At 35.9% G+C, this 22,779-nt stretch overlaps 1 protein-coding gene across 1 annotated transcript in view; it reads left to right on the top strand.

Annotated features, from left to right (window-relative positions):
- LOC139723018 (O-acyltransferase like protein-like) overlaps window positions 1-17,880 on the top strand; it is a 28,622-nt gene extending 10,742 nt beyond the window's left edge. Inside the window, exons 9-16 of the mRNA XM_071634296.1 lie at window positions 4,905-4,998; window positions 6,803-7,082; window positions 8,125-8,204; window positions 9,813-9,926; window positions 11,205-11,353; window positions 13,851-14,030; window positions 15,311-15,453; window positions 17,758-17,880. Coding sequence (XP_071490397.1) covers window positions 4,905-4,998; window positions 6,803-7,082; window positions 8,125-8,204; window positions 9,813-9,926; window positions 11,205-11,353; window positions 13,851-14,030; window positions 15,311-15,453; window positions 17,758-17,880 — 1,163 coding nt within the window. The remainder of the gene's footprint in view (window positions 1-4,904; window positions 4,999-6,802; window positions 7,083-8,124; window positions 8,205-9,812; window positions 9,927-11,204; window positions 11,354-13,850; window positions 14,031-15,310; window positions 15,454-17,757) is intronic.
- The last annotated feature ends 4,899 nt before the right edge of the window (window positions 17,881-22,779 follow it).

Raw genomic sequence — 22,779 nt, 5'->3', positions numbered from 1 at the left:
AATGAAGCCATCAGCCCAGTCAAGCCATGCCTAGATGCTGTAGATGGTCTCCTGCTTCAAATGTTACTACTGCCTTTTCTGTAGGCACCTATATCTATATGGAAACAATATCATGGAAACATAAATGTTTAACAATGGCATTTTCATGCATGTGATATAAAATGCACTTTTGCATTGCTCCTTTGTCATTTGGTTATGTTTTGTCTAAATTTGTCACAATCCATGTATATAATTCAGTTTGACTCGATTTGAGAAGCAGAATAAAAACCAACGAACGAACGAACTTGATATTAATGATGATGACAATAATTGGTGCAATAATACGCTCTATACTGAATGCCTGCTGCTGCATGGTACAAGGTATCACTGTACATACACCAATGTGCACCAAGTGAACAAAATGTACGAGAATACAAACGTGTATGTTTCAGACTGTAAACAAAGCTCGACACTAACGGTGACCCGGTGGCCCGTGGCCACCAAAAACGCGCGTCAGGCCACCCCAATTTCAGAAATGAAGATTTTGGTGGCCCAATCAGGCCACCAAAAAGTCGGATAATTGCCTTTACTTTTGTAGATGGACAGAGGTAACAATCGACTCCGTAAGATTCTAAAATATATGTCAGATGTTTGCTTTTTATTTTCGAAATGAATAACGGTAATATTCGACTCCGTATGATACTAAAATATGTGTCGAATGTTTGATTTTGCGTTCGGAAATGAAGAAGGATAACATTCGGCTCCAGAAGATGATGAAATAAGTGTGGAATGTTAGCTTTGATGTTCGGAAATGAATACTAACAACATTCAACTCCGTACGATGAGAAAATCAAAATGCCAGCTGTTTGCTTTTTATTTTGGAAATGAATAACGGTGATATTCGGCTCCGTATGATACTAAAAGAAGTGTCGGATGTTTGGTTTTGCGTTCGGAAATGAATAAGGATAACATTCGGCTCCAGAAGATGCTGAAATAAATGTGGAATGTTAGCTTTGACGTTCGGAAATGAATACTATTAATATTCAACTCCGTACGATGAGAAAATAAATGCCGGATGTTTACTTTTACGTTGGAAAGTAAATACCAACAACATTCAGCTCCAGAAGATGCTAAAGTAAGTGTCGAATGATCCCTTTGACGTTCGGAAATGAATAAACATGATATTAAACTCTATATAGAGGGTAAAATAAATACCGGATGTTCACGTTCAGGTGAATGATAACAATAATGACTCATGTTTGCTTTTATGTTCGAATGTATAGCAACAACATTCAGCTCCTGAAGATGCTAAAATAGATGTCGGATGTTAATTTTCCTCTGACGTTCGGAAATGAACAACAATAATATTCAACTCCATATAGATAGTAACATAAATACCGGATGTTCACGTTCAGGTTTGAAGTAAAAAGCAATAACAGATCAGCTGCGGAAGATGCTAAAATGAATGTCGAATGATCCCATGCCCTTTGACGTTCGGAAATGAATAACAATGATATTCAACCCCGAATGATGATTAAATAAATGTCGGATGTTTACTTTTACTTTCGAAACTAAATAGTAATAAAATTCGGCTAAGGAAGATGCTAAAATAAATGTCAGATGATTGCTTTTACATTCGGAAGTGAATAACAGAAATATTCTGCTCCATACGATGCTAAAATGAATGTCGGATATTTGCTTTTAAATTTCAAAATGAAGAACAGTAACTTTTAGCTGCGTTTGATGGTAAAATATTTAATGTCTGATGTCTACCTTGACGTTCAAAAATGAAAAGCAGTAAAATTCGGCTCCGTACAATGCTAAATTGTAAGATAATTCATTTCACTTTCGGAAGTGGACAGCAGTAACATTCGGCTCCGTACGATAATAAAACAAATGTTGGATGTTTGCTTTTTTTAATTTTAAAATGAATAACGGTAATATTCTGCTCCGTACGATGCTAAAATGAATAACAGATTATTGCTTTTAGATTTGGAAATAATTAATCAATCGGCTCAGTTAGATGCTATAATAAATTGGGAATGTTTGCTTTCACGTTCTGAAATGAATAAGGAATAACATTCAGCTCCGTAAGATGCTAAAATGAATGTCAGTTCTTTGCTTTTACATTTGAAAAGAAAATAATTGATAGTAACATTCGGCTCCGTACGGTGTTAAAATACTAGTAAATGTTGGATAATTGCTTTTACAATCAGAAATGAATAACGGTAACTTCCAGCTATTTATAATGCCAAAACAGATGTCGGATGTTCACAAAATTAATGTCTGCAAATGCTCCCACTCTATCGTTTCAAACGTAAGTTTTGACCACCTAAATAGGCATCAACTTTTATAATAATCTATAAGCCTATTTGCTAAATCTTAGAACTCAGAATAACGGTAAGATGATTGAATTTTCTCTTCATTTATTTCAAACATGGGTACATGTATCACTTTAGTAATACTTAATATTTCATTTTCTATGTTCAGTAGGACCGATTTAGTATTTCTTATGTTTTTCTTGATTTTTTTCGGGCCACCAGATTTTACTTTCGGGCCACCAAAAAATAAAAATTAGTGATTTTGGTGGCCCGATCGGGCCACCAAAAATAAAAGTTAGTGTCGAGCTAAAGTGTAAATCCAGGATATCACAAAGCAAAAGTAATTTAAAGTGACAAGATTCAAGATTCAAGATTAAAATTTATTTTCAGTTCCATCAAATATCAAAGAAATTATATACGTTGCATACGTACAGGATATTTGTAATAATTGCAGAATGTGATTTGACAAAGCACATATGGAAATGAGAAGCAGATGAAGAAAAAAACGCAATTATATCTTTGTGAATATAACGTCAACTAATGATGAGGATGGAAGTGGAGGGTCCCACTAAGAAGCAGAGCTTGTACGATATGGGACCCTCAGAAAACACACAAGACAGTAATATAAAACAAAAAACAACGAACCGATGTCAACTGACATCAAACTAATTGGGTAGGGGAAAAGGAAGAAAAAAGCAAAGAAAAAAGGGGGAAAACTACAGCATGTGCCATCGTGGAATCAAGCAATCTGGATTACATGATGTAAAATAAGTGATGAAATACAACCTGGATTTGTTTAATTGAATTGAATAACTGAAACTGCACTGGTCTTGCACTCGAGACACATTGAACAGTTCCAGCACGTTTATTTTCATATTTCACTTGACATGAAAATACATCCAAAAAAAGAATACAAACCAAGCGAGATACAAAATATGTTATAAATCGGGTCATGGACAGAAAGTGTGTCATATATAATGTACATAAGGCAATTCTCTATAACTTGTGAAATGTGATGGAACCGCAAAAGCAAAGCTTGTAAACGCAGGGTCCATGAAAAAATACCGGTGTAAATTTGCTATGCAATCAATGGAGATAGGACACAAAGTAATACTGACGAAACGATATGAAAGCTAAAATATCAAAGTACAAAGAGAAAGTACAAAGGGAAAAGGAAATAAAAGAGAAGAAAAAGAAAAAAAAGAAGAAAAAACAAACAAACAAGAACCCAAAGAACAACAACTGAGTGAAAATATGGCATATAGATACACAAGTGTATACGTGCACATTATCTATAATCAACTTCATAATGAGTTCAAAATGTTAATACAGGTATGGATGCAGTGATTATATAATGAGAGCATAAACCAGAAATATACATTGAACGAGAATACTGCGCATATAACATGTTAAAAAATTCTAATCAGGCTGATTGTATTCATTTATAAACATTGATTTCAATTTTTGTTTAAATGTAAACATACGAGAACAATTGACTAAATCGGCGGGGAGATCATTCCAGAATTTAGGTCCGGTAAAAACAATTGTTTTTTGGGCAAGGAGTGTGCGAGTACGCGGAAGGTGAAATGAATCTCTTTGTCTTGTGGGGTAAACATGGACGGCACAGTTTTTCTGAAACGTATGAGTAAATACGTCAGGCAAGCCGTTGGCTGATATTTAAACTGAAACATAAATGTGCCTCAGTTGTATAAAAACAAGTCAGCAACCTTGAGGAGTCTGTTTTCAAAGAAGAAATAATTCGTGTGACAATAATAGTCGGCTAGATTAACTGAACGAATAGCCCGTTTTGTAGTTTGAAAATTTTATCAATGTATTTTGGTACAGTTTTCCCTGACAAGTATTCCGTAACAGAGGTAGGGTAAAATAAGCGTTGAATATACATTTTTCAAAATATACTTGGGAAAAAAATGTTTTAGCTTATTCAAAATCCCAGTATTTCTCTAACACATCTTAGATAGATAATCTATATGATGTTTCCATGTTAATTCATGGTCAATATGAAGACTTGAATCTTGAATCAAACCTGAATCAAACAATCATTATTCATTTTTATATCGCTAGGCAAATGGATAACAGAATCACTAAATAAATAACATATAAACACTTTTGTTTACGTTAAGAGATTGAACATAACATATCATAAAGGATTGAACATAATGCAAACATTTTTATACATAATCATATTGGTAAGAACGCAGGAGAAAGAAAGAATAGACACTTTGATATATGCGGAACACTGACAGGAATATAATTATAAGGAGGACTTATGTAAAAAAATAGAAAAATAAATAAGTTCATGATAATTGTTTAATATTCAAAGAAATGATGACTTGACTGAGAATAACTTAAAGATAATAATAATGTAACTTTAGGACAGCAATGCAAAGACACATCTTCCCATGTCATGATAATCGTTTTAACCTATTTCCGATTCATTCTATTTCAATTGGTTCTATTGTCAGGGGAATTTGAGATAGTGAATTCATACAAAATCCCACATCATTACTGTGATGCTAAGTGAAATGGCGTAGAGAATGAGAACCATCGCATTTTTTTTTTCTTTCTTTTTTATTCTACGAAAAGCGAACCCACTCCAAACTTATGAGATCGCATACAGCTTCGGATTTTTGGCCATTACAAACTCAACCTTCTCCGTGGACACGTTTTTCGTTTTGAGGTGTGTATAGTTTTATTTTCTTTGATGTGGTCGTTTTATTATTATCATTATTATTATTATTAATAGTATTATTATTATTATTATTATTATTATTGCTATTATTAGTAGTATTATTACTATTATTACTGTTATTATTTACATTATCATTATTATTATCATTTACAAGTCAATAACTTTTCTACGTGTGAACCTTGTGAATAACTTTTAGCTTGGATTCCACGTCAGTTTATTGGAAGATGCTTGGTAACTGATATTATAGCTAAAGAGGCAAATTCAAGAAAAAACACACTTATAATTGTGACGCAAATATATCGTTCTCTGAATACTGTAAATATTTTTTTCTTTGGTTGAATACATATGTGACCGTGCATCACAAAACGAACAAAAAGTCGCACCCCTTGATTTTATGTGAACACTAAAAAAAAAAGTGAAACAGGTCAACCAAGTAAACATTGGTGTTTTCATAATTTTCTGAAAGAGCTACCCTTCTTCTACAATTGTATATTGTTCTTAAGTTTTGGATCAGAAAATAAGTGGGAAAGTGCATTACCAGCAGTTTGTTTAAAAAAAGAAATATGGAGAGTAGTGAGATCAGGTAATGTCTTAGAGGCCATTTTTCATTATTTTCTTTAAAACCCTTTGAACACTTTTCACTTTCAAGTCTAGTAACTCAAGAAGAGATAATGCTACTGCTTTTATATTTGGAATTAATCATGGACAGAACGTATTAATGGAGCGTCTTTAATTTCAACCTAATCTAATAATATCTTCATTGTTGTTGCTCCCGTGGTTTACACCCTGTTTTTTTTTTTTTTTTTTTTTTTGTCCCATTCATCGCACAGCACGGTTTGGTGAAGAGTTACAGCGCTTGAATAGACTCTGTACTTGAGAGACTCTTTTTATCGGTTCAAACTCTTCCAGAATCAGTGAGAGTGTGTGCTTTCTTTCCAATATTTAGATAGGTTAGGAGAGTCCATTTCAATTGAGATACACATTATTTTAAAGCTGCTTTAGAGTCTGCTCTTTTAGGTTCTGCCCCTAACTGAAAACCAATGTCTGGTAACTATTTGTTGGTTTTGTGATGCAGGGTAACAATAGCCATATTATGCACCAATATCTATATTCATCAATTCATCTACCTTTGCCTATCTCTATTTATTTATTTGTCGTAATTTGACATTAATTTGCTTACTACATTAATGTTGTCAAAACGACATTATAATATTTCAATACAAAATATATCATCGAAAATTGTTTAAAATTAGAATTTTTTAACGCACATAAATTTTCAGTTGCAGCTATTTTCCAGTCTTGCACATGCAACGATTCCAATGAACTCGTACTGCTACTAATTTTGAAATTGGAAATGGAATTTAAAGATTCAACCAGAAAGTCGATTGCAAAAAATTAATTACAAAAGAAGCATCGAATGGAAATCATCAAATCTCCGGTGATGAGAATGAATAGCAATCGGTCCATCTTCATTTTTGTCACCACCTTCACTAATATGTGGTCTTTAATTAATTGCCAATGGAAACTACCAAAAAAAAAATTGAGAAAATGAAGGGAAAAAAACCGCTTTGAGCAATCTAGCAGAACGTGTTGGTTACACAATTAACGGAATGTTATTAAACAAAGCCTTTAAAAAGAGGTCTTGCTCTAAAAACAAAGCCCCCCCCCAAAAAAAAAGAAGAAAAAAAATGATGATGTCGATATAGTGTGAACGTTATATCCCTGCCATTTTTCTGCAAAAATGCTTTTCCTCAAAGCTTTTTCTTTCCTCTCTAAAATGGACGTTTCGTAGTGGGTTCCTCGTGACCTTCTTCACGTTGAAAGCGATCGACAGTAAGAAACTACAGAGCACCTTCAGCTGGGGCGTCTTCTATTTCCACCGTTGGTGGCGCCTGACCCCTGTCTACATGGCTGCCATGGGCATCTTCGTGCTGCTCATGCCCCACTTCGCCGAAGGGCCCCACAACGAGGGATTTCACGACTACATGAGAAACGCCTGCGTCAACGTGTGGTGGACCCACCCGCTCTACATTAACAACTTTTATCCTTGGCCATACGATCTGAACATAGCCGTAAGTTTTACCCTACGATGATAAGGGGGAATTCCGGAACGATCAGAAGTTAGTGTGGAAGAAAAAGCAAGGTTTTGCCAGCACAAAATTTAAAATTTTATCAAATCGGATAGAAATATGTGATCAAGGAAGGTGTGAAATTGTTAAGTTTTGAGCTTTGAGATTGAACAATTGTATAAGCTCTTGACCGTCCCGGTGTTTGATGACGATTGATAAATGTACGGATCATAAAAGCGCACTTCTGATTTGGGACGCATCACGCATGGTACTACGATGTCAATACTTATTTATGAACAAATATTTCATCCAACCCGGGAGGACGCGCGTCAATATAATTAGAGTCATGAATCGAGAGCTTGTTGTTGATTGCTTGGAGGCCTGTCAAAATAGGCATATTATTTGACAGTTAATCCAGTGTAAGGAATATTATGTCAGAGAGCATATTAAACAGGAATTTGAACCAGATAATGTTTAATATACTTTCGCCATAGTGAAATAAATTACTTAATTAATAAATTACAAGTTACTTTTCATTTATGATTGAGTGTCACCGTATTAATAGAATGAAGGAGAATTCGGTCACTGTTGGTGGAATAAACATTAACACTTCGACATGTTACGCAAAGTCTGAATATATTATATAAACGCTCTTTGTAACCCTCAGAATGCTTTGAATCCCTATTGGCAAAGAAAGCCTCAAAGTGTTTTAAACATTTTCCAAGATTCTTGGCTAAAGAAGGTGATACAATTGTCCATCTCCGTAATATTGAATTCTTAGGAAAAGCAAAGGTATGACCCTATTATGTTTGTTTACTTGTTGATTCGATTATTTTTGTTTCGAATGTTACTATACATTTGTTCGAAATCTTGCTGAAGTGTACAATCAATTTTGTTTTCTTTCTCAAGGAAAAAGGAGATCAAGATTTTGTCCCGCCTGCACTGCACTGCACTGCAGTTATCTTAGACCAAAGTATATTCAGACGTTATTACTTCCCCTACTTTGTTTTGCTTCTCTTGTTTCGCCATGCCGTGATGATTAAAGTGCATGGGATGGACTTGGTACCTGGCCAATGATATGCAGTTCTTCATCATCAGCCCAATCATTCTCGTCATCTTGTACAAGTGAGTCCAGCGACAGAATAAACACCCTGTTTCCCCTATTCCCACACATGCAATTGTGTTTGCTTGGTTTTTTTATACTCAGTACATCGCTTATGATGGCGTACGTCATGGTCAAGTAGAATATTACAAATATTATGTATTTCCTATGGAATCCTTACCCTTCTGGTATTTAAGTATCAATAAAATGTGTGTGTGTGTGTGTGTGTGTGTGTGTGTGTGTGTGATTCTACGTTATACATACAAAAATATTGGAAGTTGTTATTGTCTTTCATAATACTTACTAGTATAAAATAACATAAGTGTAGTTCTCTGTCAATCATAAACACAGATAGAGTACCCGAGCAAAGTACGATTAACGTTTCCTGTCCTCTAGCAAGTGTGGTGAAGGAACGCACTTCTGTTACAAGGGAATCCGGGAAGGCGAAAAGGCGAGTAGTGAGATCTCGTCTTCTCGACTTCTGGGACCAAGGAGTCAAAAAGGCGAGTAGTGAGATCCCGTCTTCTCGACTTCTCGGACCAAGTGGTCAAAAAGGAAAGTAGTGAGATCTCGTCTTCTTGACTTCCCTGACCAAGGAGTCAAAAAGGCGAGTAGTGAGATCTCGTCTTCTTGACTTCTTGGACCAAGGAGTCAAAAAGGCGAGTGGTGAGATCTCCTCTTCTTGACTTCCCTGACCAAGGAGTCAAAAAGGTGAGTAGTGAGATCTCGTCTTCTTGACTTCTTGGACCAAGGAGTCAAAAAGGCGAGTAGTGAGATCTCGTCTTCTTGACTTCTTGGACCAAGGAGTCAAAAAGGCGAGTAGTGAGATCTCCTCTTCTTGACTTCCCTGACCAAGGAGTCAAAAAGGCGAGTAGGGAGATCTCGTCTTCTTGACTTCCGTGACCAAGGAGTCAAAAAGGCAAGTAGTGAGATCTCGTCTTCTTGACTTCTCGGACCAAGGAGTCAAAAAGACGAGGTAGAGAGATCTCGTCTTCTTGACTTCCCTGACCAAGGAGTCAAAAAGTCGAGTGGTGAGATCTCCTCTTCTTGACTTCTGGGACCAAGGAGTCAAAAAGGCGAATAGTGAGATCACGTCTTCTCGACTTCTCGGACCAAGTTTTCAAAAAGGCAAATAGTGAGTTATCGTCTTCTTGACTTCTCGGACCAAGGGGTCAAAAAGGCGAGTTGTGAGATCTCGTCTTCTTGACTTCGCAGACGAAGGAGTCAAAATGCGAGTAGTGAGATCTCGTCTTCCTGACTTCTTAGAGCAAGCAGGCCAAACGGGGAGTAGAGAGAACTTGTCTCCTCGGCTTCTCGGACCAAGGAGGCGAAAAGGTGAGTGGTGAAATCTCGTCTTCTGGACTTCTTGGACTAAGGAGACGAAAAGAGGAACAATGGGAGTATGGGTTCGAAAAGGCGTAGAGACAAGTCGTATGATTTCGTTTTCTCGTCTACCCTCTTCCCGCGATGCGAGAAAACGAGATCCTGGATCTCATCTTCTCAACTTTTACGATCCACGAGAGCAAGAAGGCGATATCTCATACCCGAGATGTTGAGAGGAAGGGGAATTATCTCGTCTTCTCTGTGTCTGTACTTTCTCTATTTGGCAATTTCTTTGTTGTTATTTACAGGAGCAGAAAAGCCGGTCTTGCACTAATCACCTCATTGATGGCAGTCTCTCTATCGTCACTGGCTGCACTGACGTGGTACTATGGATACACTTACAACCCTTACGGCACTCAACCGTAAGTGCTGTTACTGCGTGAAAGGGACAGCGTGGGGGACGCAACCTTCTAGCATCGAATTATTTCATTTCTATTTATGACGGCTTGGTGATATCAGAGTTTTAGCAATGGTGCCAAAAAATAAACGTACATCTCTAGAGCACGTTGAGAGTCCTGAACTGTTTATTCCATAGTTCTATATATCGCAGGGCAGCCCTCGAATGCTATTTCTTAAAAGATCCTGTTTACCTTTGGGAGCAGTGATTTTAAACATGTTCAAGATATCACATTCTATGCATATGAGCAGGTCTGTTCAATGACAAAACATCCTACCATCCAAAACTTTCGCAATAAAGCCTAAAATGTAAGGAGATATCAGTTATTGCTCTCAATAAACCATAACTGTAGACATTTTTATTATAACTTCTTTAATTATTGTTTTCATTTTGTGTATTTAACAATACTTAACATCGATTATATGGATTCAAATTTTGCAGTGGTTGTTTCTATCCCTATAACACACATTTCAGAACTATTTTTTTAAAGCACTAATGCTGGGTTTTTGTTTCATCTGCAAATGGTAAATTATGACTTAAACCCCGGTATAATTTTAAGGAGCTGATCAAAGATAGTTGTGGACATTGCAGCCTTTGCATAGCTGCAACAGCACAAGTTAAAAAAAATATTCGAACTTCTGTATACGTAGTCAATCGGTTTGCAATGGTAATGCCGCAGTGAAGCTATGTCATCAGAACTTACATGCGCAAACAATGTTTGAAAAAAAAAAACAACAACAAACAAACCCGGAAGGGATTATGCTCTGAGTTCCTGCAGTTCTGCCTGTAGTCGATCTCCTTAAATGGTAATAGCATTGCCTAACATTGCGATAGCTCACTTTCAGAAACTTAACTGACCTGCGTGATTATGTTCGAATCCATTAAAAAATCCGGCATATAGAAGTTTTGAGAATCATACTCTCACTGCCAGGATGTACATTAACAAACATCACCATGGTGACAGGCCATTTATTGACTGATTAATTCGAAAACTATTGCATGTTGGAAAATAGTGAGAATGGTAAACCGTTCACTCACTTAATATAGGCACGAAACCATTCAGCTTTTATGAACTTTCCTTCCTTTCACAGCTTTATACTTATACACTACCAAATACACTGTGAACATGTGGGGCCATTCAGTGTTTATATTTATGTGTTGTTTTTTTTTCAAAATTCGAGCACTTTTCAAGCATCTTCTCGAACTATTAGTCAAACAGGAATCATTTTTACTCTCACGCCAGACCTTACAACGACAATCTCGGTGACAATCCACTCAAGGACACGACTTACGCCAAGCCCTACACCCGCATCCCAACCTACCTTGTTGGCATGGTAACAGGATACATTTTGTTTTCTCTGCGAAACAAAAGAGTGAAGATGTCCATTGTAAGTATTCAACATCATTTCTCGTCTTGATTGACATTAATGATTTATGCCTATGTTTTCCTCTAATTTCATGTGTCCGAGTTAACATACTCCATACATTCCTGGAAAAACAGAGTGAGATATCGAGATAAGGCACAGACAAAATGTGTCATGTTACATTGAATGAAACGAAATGCCATTAGATTACTCGTCGCAGTTTCAAGTTCGATAATTTTAAAGTTTAATTCATCAGTAACAGATGCAGGGAACGGATAACCTTTATAAAAACTGACGATTTGTTAGGCGGGGGGGGGGGTTGTTATCTGTATCTTCATACTACTGTGAAGTCACAAATGATGTAGAATTCCTAATTCTTTCGTTGAGCGGCCGCCAAATGCAATCGCACAATGCATTGAGCAGGTATTTTTACTTCCTCGGGCTTCTACTGGAGTATGTGTCTAATTTACGTATTTCACTTAATCCATGCACGAGGTTTGATACTTCCCCACTCTATTTACCTTTGCACTTATGGAAGATTGCAATTTTAATGTCATCCCTTCTTTTTTTCATTCTGAAAGTCACGAATGTATTGTGTATTAAAAAGGACTGTGAGTAAATAACCTTTTTTGTATTTTTGATTGCCTCGTTTCTACGTGTTGGTAAACATTGCAAAGCAATTGAGTACATGAATATAAGAGCGACCCAAGTCCATGGAAGACCATTTCGAGTAAACTAAAAAAAAAACTTCATATCTTTTTTGTTTGTCCAATAATATTCTATTTAACTGTGATGGGAAGGCAACATTGTATAGACAAATTGTGACACTGCACCTCAAAACAAACAAAAAGTCGCCAAACATGAATTTTTAGTTAAGACCATATTCTGAAAGAGCAGACTTTAAGCTTTAAAATGATGTATTACTCAAATCAAATGGACTCTCCTAACCTATCTAAATATTGGAAAGAAAGCACAAATTCAGGAGAAGTGTGAGCTGAGAAAAGAAGCTCTGAAGTACAGTGTCTATTCAAGCGCTTAATCCTTACCAAACCGTGCTGGCTGTGCGATGAATGGGACAAAAAACAGGAAGTAAACCACCAGAGTAACAACAATGAAGGGATTATTAGATTAAATTGAAATTAAGCATGCCTCATTAACACATTCTGTCCATAATTAATGCCAACTTTCAAGAAGTAGCACTATCCTTTCAAAAGTTATTAGAGTTGAAAGTGAAGAGTGTGGACAAAGGTTTTCAGAAATAAAAAAGGGAATTCTAAAAACACACCTAATCACACTATTCTACCAAAAACGTTCGAGATAAACTGCTAAAAAAACACACTTTCCTGCCCGTTTTATGATACCAAATTTTAGCATAATGTAAAAGAAGATCCGCTCTTTCAGAAAATATGAAAAAGTCCAGTTCGGCTAGGTTGACCCATTTCACTTATTTTCAGTCCTCACGCAAAATCAATGTGTGCGACTTTATGTTCGTTTTGAGGTGCGCGGTCACAAATAGAACATATATTACTATGACAATTAACATTTGCATTAATTGTGGAGAGGCCATTTTGTGTGGTGGATTGGGTCGTTCTTTGAGTCATATGGACTTGGGTCGTTCTTTGATTCATATACATGATATTCTGCTATAGAGATAAGAGAAGGATGAGAGAGGGCGCTATTATATGAATGTAAGAATGACCTTCATTCTTACATTAATATAAGATTTAACTCATTGATTTCTAGCACTTCCGGGGGGAATTAGGATTTATCATGTATACACAAGATGAGTCCATGCATAAGCTACAATTTCCCATGTCAAACTGAATTTGGCCAAAAATTGGACTTGGGTCGTTCTTATATTCAGGTCTTCAATTGAAAACAAAACTACTTTGTAATCAACCTATACATGTATATATGACTATACGATACCAATAGTGTGTGTACACAATCATGTACATGTATGTGCATGTACAACAATAATACAGGAACCAATAAATCAAATCAAAATGTGTGTCTTTTTTTCGGTCAGTCTAAACTCATATGCATGACAAAATTTTTGAATCAACTTTTAAAAGTTCAGATATAAATTCATACGACCACGTTACACTCAAAAGAACGTACGCGAAAATCAAGCGCAACGAACGATGAATTCTTGAAAAGATAGCATGATTCATTAGGCCTACCTAGTTTAACTTATTCTCGATTTCTTTTCATTTTTTTTTCAGTGCAAGAGGGCCCATTGCAATTCATCAATATTTCAATTTACTCTTTGTGTTCTGCTCAATTTGACTTGAATTTTTTTTTGTCAACAATGGCCAAAGCAGGCCCAAAATGTATAAGTTCCCACTGCCGATCAGATCATTACAACCATTCTTTCCACGTGGATGAAATGCATGCACATAAAGGCCTGATTTGACCTCCATTTCTCTCTTCTTCTTTGTTTGTTCGCTTCCAAATATGACTGATTATACAGTTGTAGTAAGTACATGAATGTGGCTAATGCTACTATCTGCTTCAACAGCCAGTTGCCATTCTAGGCTGGTTGTGTGCACTGGGGACACTGTTCGGAGTAATCTACGGCGTTTGGGGTGGTACCAGCCGTTACATCGAGCAGTGGGAGTCGGTGCTTTACCTCACTCTCAGTCGAGTTTCGTGGGGTGTGGGCGTGGCCTGGATGATCTTTGCTTGTCTGACTGGATATGGAGGTGAGTTCCTTGACAGTATGAAAGAGTTTGATGTCAAAATGATTTGACTCCAGTCTTGTGTATTATTTTGATACATTTGTGATTAAAACTGCTTAAAAACCAAAAGAAAGTGATTAAAAACTTGGATACTTTCGACCATTACTTTAAGAATATTCCTTGTCATAATATAGCAAATGAGGTATCACCGCAAAAATTTTATTTTGCCCTATTTATATGATGGAATAAATTTGAATATATCGATTTTCAAAATTTTATCCAATATGCTTTATAGAAGAAGCAGGCAGATTTTTGTACTTTGAAGGTAAAGCCTTAGTTCCTTGGCAGATATACTTTCAACTGAAAGCAACAGAATTCCGTACTGATGTTATTGTTCCTGCTGCTGCTGTTTTTAGCAGCCCAGTTCAGCTTATATCATTTTCATGTGTAAAAGTATTTGTATCGTACTTTCAATAAATTGTATTTTCAATAAATTGTTCCTGTGTCAAATAATAATGATAATGATGCAACAGCGAAAGTTATGAAAAGGCACTATCTACAGTACGAGAACTCTTCATGTTATCAACCTTTCCATTATTACTGTAATAATGGAAAGGTTGATAACATGAAGAGTTAACATCGTATAGGAAAAAAAATAAAGAATCATGCTACCCTAAATCAATTTTATGTCTCTCTTTACGCAAACAACCTCTACACAGGATTTGTAAAATCCTTGCTACTCCAATGCATGATTGCTATTCTTTCTTTGATTTGGGAATTATGTAGCTCACACCATGCAGTGTATGGAGAATTTATTCTAATTGCTAATTTTGTTTTTATCATTTCTATATCATATGCATTCAACTGAAGGAACCAATTACTACTTACAAGCATTGCTTTTATAGTTGGTTCCGTCATTTTTCATACTATTAGACCCTTAGATCGTATAGAAAACGGGCAAAGGGGCCGACGCCCTAATTCCATCATTTAGAAGTATATTTATCATAACTATTTGTTCTCGAACTATTGTACTTAATTTTGTAGCCGTACGTTTCAATTGTTCTAAATTGTATTATTATATTTGTTTATTTAATGTACTATGCTTATATCTATATGTGTATGCATATTATGCACATATATATGACATAGTATTTCAGTGAAATGTATCATATTTGGCCTGATAGAAAAAAAAAATCAATTGAGTCAAATTCAAATAAATTTAATGACTATTCATTTGGCTGTATCACGCCATGAGGCCTACTCTGAGAAGTCCAACTGATCCGCGACTATTTTTGCCTTTCCAGGTTTCATTGGTGTGTTCTTAGAGTGGGGATTCTGGGTGCCCCTGGCAAAAATGTCATACTGCGCTTATCTGATCCATCCCGTCATCATTTTCAGCGGTGTCGTCTTTGATAAGACCCTCTACCACTTCAGCTACATGTCACTGGTGAGTTCCCCCGACGCCTCAAATTTCATGTTTCTTACCGGTGGAATACAGTGGCCTCCCCTTATAACGAAGTCCTCAGGACCGGCAGTTTTGTTTTTCTTTATAGCAAAATGTCATTATGACTGAACAAATACACACTAAAAATACATGGAGTGAATAACGTTGCGGCCAGAATTTTTACTCCATAGTAACCGGAATTTCGTTATAACCGTGTTCGTTTTTACGGGAGTGCACTGAATAGGGATTAAAGATTTCTACCACCGATTACAGAAATGTTGGTAGTTTTCTTTCGTTATAGCAAAATGCCATTATGACTGAACAAATAAACACTAAAAATACTTAGAGTGAATAACGTTGCGGCGAGAAATTTTACTTTATTGTAACCGGAATTTCGTTATAACCGCGTTCGTTTTAACAAAAGTGCACTGTATAGGGATTATACATTTTTACGACCGATTATGGGAATGTACATTCACAAGCCATGAGATAGAGAGCGCCCACTTTTCAAAATGATGCATTCAGCATTTGGTTGTTTTCATGCGTGTTCGTCACGAGCTCGATACCCATGAGTCACACAACCCATGAGTCATACAACCCATGAGTTATTAATGCAGCCCATATGTAAGAAAGCCCATGAGTCAAGTAGCCCGTGGGTCACACGGCCTTCGACTTGGACACTAAGGCCCGAAATGAAACCATGGTTTAAACCATGGACAAAAACCACGGAGCGCCAAGTGTAGCACAGAATATTTCGTTACGAAGTTGGTCATTTCGTCGTCAAAATGACCGCTTCGTTAACGTAATTATCATTTTGTGGACGAAATGTTTATTTAGTTACAAAATAATCATTTCATCGACGAAATTACTTGATTTCGTAACGAAATATTCCATGCGACACTTAGCGTTCCATGGTTTTTGTCCATGGTTTAAACCATGGTTTCATTTGTACCATCTTCGTGAATTCGGGCCTATGCGACCAAGACCCACGAGCTCAACCTAAGTAGGCTTCATAGCAATGCAGTCCACCAGCTCGACATTAGAAAGAAAAATTAAGGCCCACGACCTCGACTGTCTTATTCATTAGCTGTAGTGATTTTTGGACTTTTTTTTTCCAATGTGGAGCTCATGGGCCGTATGACTCGTGGGTGTCGAGCTTGTCGGATGACACTTACTGATTTGTTAGAAGTTTTGCTCGTTTAATGAGAATGATAAGATATATCTTATGTAATGGAACAAAATGCCAAATTGCAAAGTAAGTAATTTCGAATATCGATTTTACGTTTGAAGTTCTCCGCGATAGTCTCAGTAATCACAAGGCCATTATATTTGTGTTTTAGCAAGATTTCCCCAAGCCATTATGTTAACTGATAATCTGACTGTTTCTGTCTTTTGATATTCTGCTCGTCGTGCAAATCTAAATATTTCTCCCAACAGTTTAGGGTTGTGTATGCCCTCTGTCATTGGATTTAGGTGGATATTTACTATAATGAAAACGTATTTTAAATTTCAGTCCAATTCACTGCCTGTCAAGAAGTAAAATGAAACAAATGAGTATATGAATATAAGAACGACCCAAGTCCAATTTTTTTGCCAAATTCAGTTTGACATGGGAAATTGTAGCTTATGCATGGGCTCATCTTGTGTATAAATGATAAATCCTAATTACCCCCGGAAGTGCCTGAAATGAATGAGTTAAATCTTATATCAATGTAAGAATGACGGACTTGGGTCATTCTTACATTCATATTATGGCGCCCTCTCTCGTCCTTCTCTCATCTCTATAGCAGAATATCATGTATATGAATCAAAGAACGACCCAAGTCCATATGAATCAAAGAACGACCCAAGTCCATCACACAAAATGGCCTCTCCACAATTAATGTAAATGTTAATTGTCATAATAATATATGTTCTAATTAGTATATACAATGTTGCCTTCCCATCACAGTTAAATAGAATATTATTGCACAAATAAAAAAGATATGAAGTTTTTTTAAGTTTACTCGAAATGGTCTTCCATGGACTTGGGTCGTTCTTATATTCATATACTCAAATGTGTTTAATTTACACACACATAATCATATATAAACTATATGCATAATTCGGTTCCTTAATTTTTTAAGCAGACAATAATATAAGAAGATTGATTGTGAGTACATAATGACCGCAGAATATACCAAATTCTTCATAAGTCGATTTCCTTTCAAATTTTCCCACCATCCTGCCTCAAGCTCCTCTGTATTGCAAAATGAAGTCATAACTCTGTATCACCAACATTCGTTCGACATATTTGTTCCCCTCCAGAGCTACACATACGTTGGCAACATCGTCTTCTCTTACGTCTCAGCAGCCATACTTTCTCTGGTGGTCGAAGCCCCTACAATGTGTCTTGAGAAGGTCATGTTTGGAAAATTCAAGACTTCCTAATCAACTCGACCTTTTTCTTTCTTTTTTTTTGTACTTAAAGGGATGGCAAAGTATTGGTGGAGATGAAAATACGGCTTTTAATTTTATGCGGGACACCAAGAAAACACTTATGATAATAATACACATGCATACCATTCTATTAAAGAGGAATTTATTTGATGAAAATCGGGTTTGGAATGACTGAAACATCCAAAAACAAAGTAAAACAAAGCAATCGTAATAAAATATGGGTCCCACACTTTATAAGAATTGCTCTTTTTTGATATCTCAGCCGTTTCAAAACCAATTTTCATCACATAAACATTTAATTCCCCATAGAATTACATGCTTTTTCATATTTCATAAGAGGTTTCTCATGATCTCACAAAAAATGTTGAAAACCTGAAATTAGGTCTCAACCAAAACTATACGATCCCTTTAATACCATACGATGTCTCAACCAACAAATATAAAATGTCTTGATAACGCTTTTGTCTAGATCTTTGTGAACTAGAACTATTTCGGGAAAAAAAAAAGAGGAACACAAAAAGGAAACACTAACTTTAAGAGGCCAAAGTGTATGTTAGGAGTTATCATGTTGGTTTGGTTGAACTGTCATTAATACGCAATTATACACATCCCTTTATACTTTCTAACTTTATACATATTGCTATATGAATTGTTGGTTGATATATGATTGAGGACACACTATCGAATGAATGGGGTCAGTAAGTAAAGTTCCCTTCCCCTCGAGAGTAAATTGTCTTTAAAAGATTTAGAAAAAAAAAACACATTAAAAACTTTATCGAAACAAAAGCTTCTAGTGAGTTGCATCTATTGATTTTTCAAGCTGATAAATGTGATGAGTGTGACTCATATTTATTTACGTAGCTCATATTTATATCGATATTTAAATAAGACGCAAATAACTAGCAGATATGTCACATAACTGACGGAAAATGACAAATCAACAGAACTGGTACAAAGAGAGTGAAGTTCATTGTACCACACAATACATTTTTAGTAACTTGGATAAACTAAGAGATTTTTACAGGCCCTACGCACTGGCCATACGTGTGCGTACAAAATGAAAAATCCAATATTGAATCCCTTTGGTTGGGTAAAATATTATTTAGACCCTGATTCTGAATACTTGTGTACATTTGTTTCAAATTTAAGAGATCCTCATTGATTTTATTGCATAGGTATACGTGTATTTTTAACTCGAATATTCCAGTGGGTTGTTTTTTCTTCATATCTTCTTGTCACCATCCTCCAGGACTGAAAAGTGGAAATGTTAAAATCTCAACAACAACAAATATTTTGAGCACATAATTTGTGCAAAATTCTGTTTAGCACTTAAAGCCGGCTAGCAATAAATGTTACATATTTTGTAGGTCTATAAATAACTAATGGATACCTATGAATGCTTGAGTGGCATTTACAGTAAAGTTAGAGCAGTACTAAGGTTTTATTCACCCATTTTTGTTCGCTAATACTATTTTCTGTATACACAAAATAGTTACGGCAAAAAAAAAAAATATTGAAAGAACAGGGAACTGCTCCTCGCAAGGTTTGTTGTGATTGAGGAATGATGCAGTAGTTGTATAGGTCTGCACGCAGGCCTATATTCGTATGACCAGTCATGACTGACACTCTGTCTTTGGTAAATCAGTGGATTAAAAAGCACTTTAACTGACTCCGCATTTAACGTGTTTACTTTAAAACGACGAAATGAAGAGAAGACATACAAACACCCAACATCATTCTCAGGAATTACCAGCCATGCAAGCATTCAGAGCCAAAAGTTTCTTCAACCGAATCAAGAAGGTCGAACATGTCGAATGTCACAGGGACTGCAGCTATAAGAAAATATCCATTCCACCAACCCTCAAAATGACGCAATCTTTCTTTGCGGACTGCTCTGCACTTTGAGAACACAGTGATTACCATTCTTATCGAAGCAGGCTATTTGCTGCACCTTGATTGTCGAGGTTACTATTTGCTCGAGCGCAGCTTAAGACAATCAGCAAATGAACGCACCTATTTGGCACACCGTTAGTTGTTCGTCATTGTTACAAGGTTAAATGCAGATATTTTGACATATCGTCGTATCAGAGGAGAGGAAAACGCATTTTATAAGGAGATGATAACGTCATCTATCGCTCATCGTAACTCCTATCCCTCCCCTTCCCCATTGTTGATGGGTCTTCTATACAATATCCGAAAAATAACGAGAAAGATCTTATTATAGATTGATCTTAAAGGAGCTAAAAAGAGCAACTGAAGGTGAAACTTTCGTGTACTTCACATTTTTTTTTCTTCTATTGGTTGTCCTATTTGACCACATTATTCTTGCTTCATGAACCTTTAGACTGTATACAAATCCTGTTAATTAAACGGCAAAAGTAGAAAATGTTTCAATTCAATTCAATTCAAAGTTTATTTCATTTTCCGACATAACATATGTTTCACTTCTTTTGATAACAGAGAACGAGGTAAATAGAACATAGTGAAATGAAAAGACTGTACAATAATTGAGGACCTTTAGTAATCATACATTGTATAGTAAAAAAGAAACAGAAGTGATCGAAATGAAGTACATGTATACCGTGCGAAAAATGGAGGGACCCACTAAAAAGACAGAGCTTGTAGTGTGTGGGCCCCTCTGGAGAAGAACATTGATGGAATCGAATCATCGTAGATACAAAAGATAACAAAGTGGAAGAAGTCTGGATACAAAAGATAATAAAGTGGAAGAAGTCTGGAAGCCCACTAAAAATTAGATTACCATATATACACTTTCATAGACGCGAACAAACATGAAACAGGACTAGACAACGAGACAACTACTGAAAAAAAAGGTTGTACAAGACAAACGGAATGGACAAGACTGACAAACTGAAGACAAAATAGCAGACAAAAATGCACAACAGAAACAGAAACAGAACAACAGAAACAGCGATCTTCGGCAGAAGCATGCCAAGAGAATAAGAGGATAGTTGTAGGGGAAAAGTAATATTTTGACGCCTGAAATAAGACAAGAAAATAGAAAATAGAGGGACGTATGAACAGGAGTCACATACGGAAAGTCAACTTCAAGACGCTATGGGCAAAATGGCATAGGTGACAACATTGCGAGCATCCAGGAAAAAGATACCATTAATTCTTTGAAGAGGGGACAAAGTGAGCAGGTAAGTGTAACTGAGAAAAAAGGCCAAATGGTTAATTCGGTATTGTAGAGTCGTACGATTGCAATAAAAAAGACTTCAGTCTCCTCTTGAAAGAACATATGGATGGAGCGTTTTTTATGTCTTGATTCAAAGAATTCCAATAATTTGGGCCTACATAAATAAGTGTGTTTTTAGCAAAAATCGTTCTTAAAAGAGGTAAGTGAAATTCATTGGAACGCCTAGTAGGATATTCATGAAATGATTGATTTTTTAGGAACATAGAGTCAAAAATAGACGGAAGCAAGTTATTACAATACTTGTACATAAATTGCCCTAAATTAAACAAAAACAAATCTGCAATTTTTAAGAGCTTGTTGGAGGCAAACAACATATTTGTATGAGAACGTACAGGGGAATAACAGATAACACGTAGAGCTTTCTTTTGTAAGAGGAACACTCTCTCTAATAAATTCTGATGCGTGTTGCCCCAAACTAATATTCCATAATTAAGATGAGGCAATATTAACGACGAATATAGCATAAGTAATGATTTTTGTGGAATATGAAATATCAATCTATTTACAATGCCTATATTACGTGAAATTATATTGCAGACATTATCAACATGTGATTTCCAGGAAAGTTTTTCATCCACAATGACACCCAAAAATTTGATATGTGAAACTCTTTGTAGATGAGAGTCATCTAATACTATATTTGTACTTAAACTATCAACAATATTACTAAAAAGCATATATTTTGTTTTTTGAGCATTGAGTGATAGCCTATTGGCCCTGACCCAATTTGTCACTTTTTTCAATTCAATGTTAATTTTATGAACGAGAAAATCAATATCATTATGAGCAAAAAATACATTAGTGTCATCTGCAAAATGAATAAAAGAGAGGTCGTCGGATACGCGACAAAAATCATTGATATAAATAATAAACAATAACGGCCCTAAGAGACTTCCCTGTGGGACACCACATTTAACTTCTCTGACAACGGAATCATTGTTTTTAATTGTAACGAATTGTTTTCTATCAACTAAATAACTCTTGAACCACTCCAAGGCCTTCCCACGTATTCCATAATGCGATAACTTATAAAGTAAAATATCGTGATTGATAGTGTCGAAGGCCTTGGAGAAGTCCAAGAAAATACTAACTAGATGAGAATGGTTAACATTTAACATCATGTTAAATATTAAACATAATGTTTAATATTAATTAAACATTAAACATAATGTTTAACATTATATACAAGAGATGTATGCCCTATATTATGTGCTGTACATTACACAAGAACATGCTCACCCATAAAGACAGAGCGCAACATTGTCACGCTGACTTGGAACTTTAAGACGAACGAAACTATAATTATCTTGGTCATTATAATTGCCTTTACAAATATAGTGCATGCCTACGTCATCTCCACCCCAATTTGGCAAACACAAAAGCAGCGGACAAACATGCAATGCTTAACATGCAATGCTTTCGATTTTTTTTTTCACTACCACTTCCTCAGGCCTTATAGTGCATGCCTACGTCAAAGTTAAAACAATGATATCTTGTATGGTTAAAGGAGAAGAAATACTGTTTGCTTGTGATCTCAGATGATAATTATCTGTCCCATCTCTACCCCAATTTGGCAAAAAAAAAAAAAAGCAGCGGACAAACGTGCAATGTTTAACACTTAACAATTCTATTCTTTTTCGATTTTTTTTTCAATACCACTTCCTCAGGCC

This window comes from Diadema antillarum, unplaced genomic scaffold, assembly GCF_040938485.1.
Source record: "Diadema antillarum isolate AM-2024a unplaced genomic scaffold, OU_Dant_1.0 scf00000180, whole genome shotgun sequence".
NCBI lineage: Eukaryota > Metazoa > Echinodermata > Echinoidea > Diadematoida > Diadematidae > Diadema > Diadema antillarum.
Note: the sequence above shows the minus strand (reverse complement) of the source record. Positions and strands in the feature narration are given on the sequence as shown.